General features: G+C 44.9%; 1 protein-coding gene across 1 annotated transcript; it reads right to left on the reverse strand.

The window, feature by feature from the left end:
• Positions 1-236: 236 nt before the first annotated feature.
• LOC108779005 (histone-lysine N-methyltransferase SETMAR-like) lies at positions 237-815 on the reverse strand. The gene has a single exon (XM_018546336.1). It carries the CDS (start codon positions 813-815, stop codon positions 237-239), a length of 579 nt encoding a protein of 192 aa, XP_018401838.1.
• Between the last annotated feature and the right edge of the window lie 273 nt (positions 816-1,088).

Genomic DNA, 1,088 nt, shown 5'->3' on the forward strand with positions numbered 1-1,088 from the left:
TTGTTCTACGACCTTGACCACTTTCCTCGTTTTCCTCGTGGGTTCCAATCCTTTGAGCGGATCAAATCCCAAAATAATATCTTGTTGCACCGAGAGTTACAACACCTTTGCGATTGACCAGTTCTGGACGTTTCTGTAGCAATGCTTGATTCAATTTCGTTAGCTGCGTGCAGTAGACCTTCGAATCGATCGTTTTTCCCTGAGGAAGCAGCTCGTAAAACAGCACACCACAATGATCATATGGATAGCAAAATCTTCTTCGGATGCAGGCCGGCCTTCGGGGTGGCATTCGGCGGCTCGCCAGCGGTTCCCCACGATCTCTTGCGCACTATGTTGTCGTAGATGATCCACTTTTCGTCGCCAGTCACTATTCGTTTGAGAAACGGGTCGCTTTCGTGCCGCTTCAGAAGTGAATTGCAGATGGATATGCGGTTGGACTGGTTCTCCTCGGTCAGCTTGTGAGGCACCCAAACATCGAGGCGGGACACGTAGTCAAACTGTTGCAAATGCTTTTGAACGGTTCCATAACCTATTTTAAGTGTCTCCGCAATCTCTCGCACCTTTAGCGTCCGGTCTTGCTCAACCAGTGCCTTGATATCATTCGAATCAACCTCATTGGGCCGACCGCTGCGGGGTCCATCTTCAAGGCTCGTATCTCCGGAACGAAATTTGGCAAACCGTTTCTGAGCGGCACGTTCTGTTAAGGCATCGTCCCCGTATACGCCGCATATCTTTCGGTGGGCCTCCGCAGCTCGCTTGCCTTTCTTGAAGTAATAAAGCAAAATATGCCGAAAATGCACCTTATTCTCCGACATGTTCACAGGCCTGTAGCACAAACAAAACTAATGCCAATAAAACCAATTTTGACAAATGAAAAGAGCGGACTGTCACCTTTCCAAAACATATTTTGATTGCCCGATTAGACAATTAGAATCGGAGATATTCGGAAAAAATTTGCACTACTAATAAAAACCGAACGATTATATCGATTCACCCAATTGAACCACGTTGAAAAACAAATTATTGTACATAATTCTATTTTTTCAATAGATTAATTTGTTTGTTTATAAAGTATTATGTTTGTTTGC

Source organism: Cyphomyrmex costatus, unplaced genomic scaffold (assembly GCF_001594065.2).
Source record: "Cyphomyrmex costatus isolate MS0001 unplaced genomic scaffold, Ccosl1.0 scaffold543, whole genome shotgun sequence".
In the NCBI taxonomy this organism is placed as follows: Eukaryota; Metazoa; Arthropoda; class Insecta; order Hymenoptera; family Formicidae; genus Cyphomyrmex; species Cyphomyrmex costatus.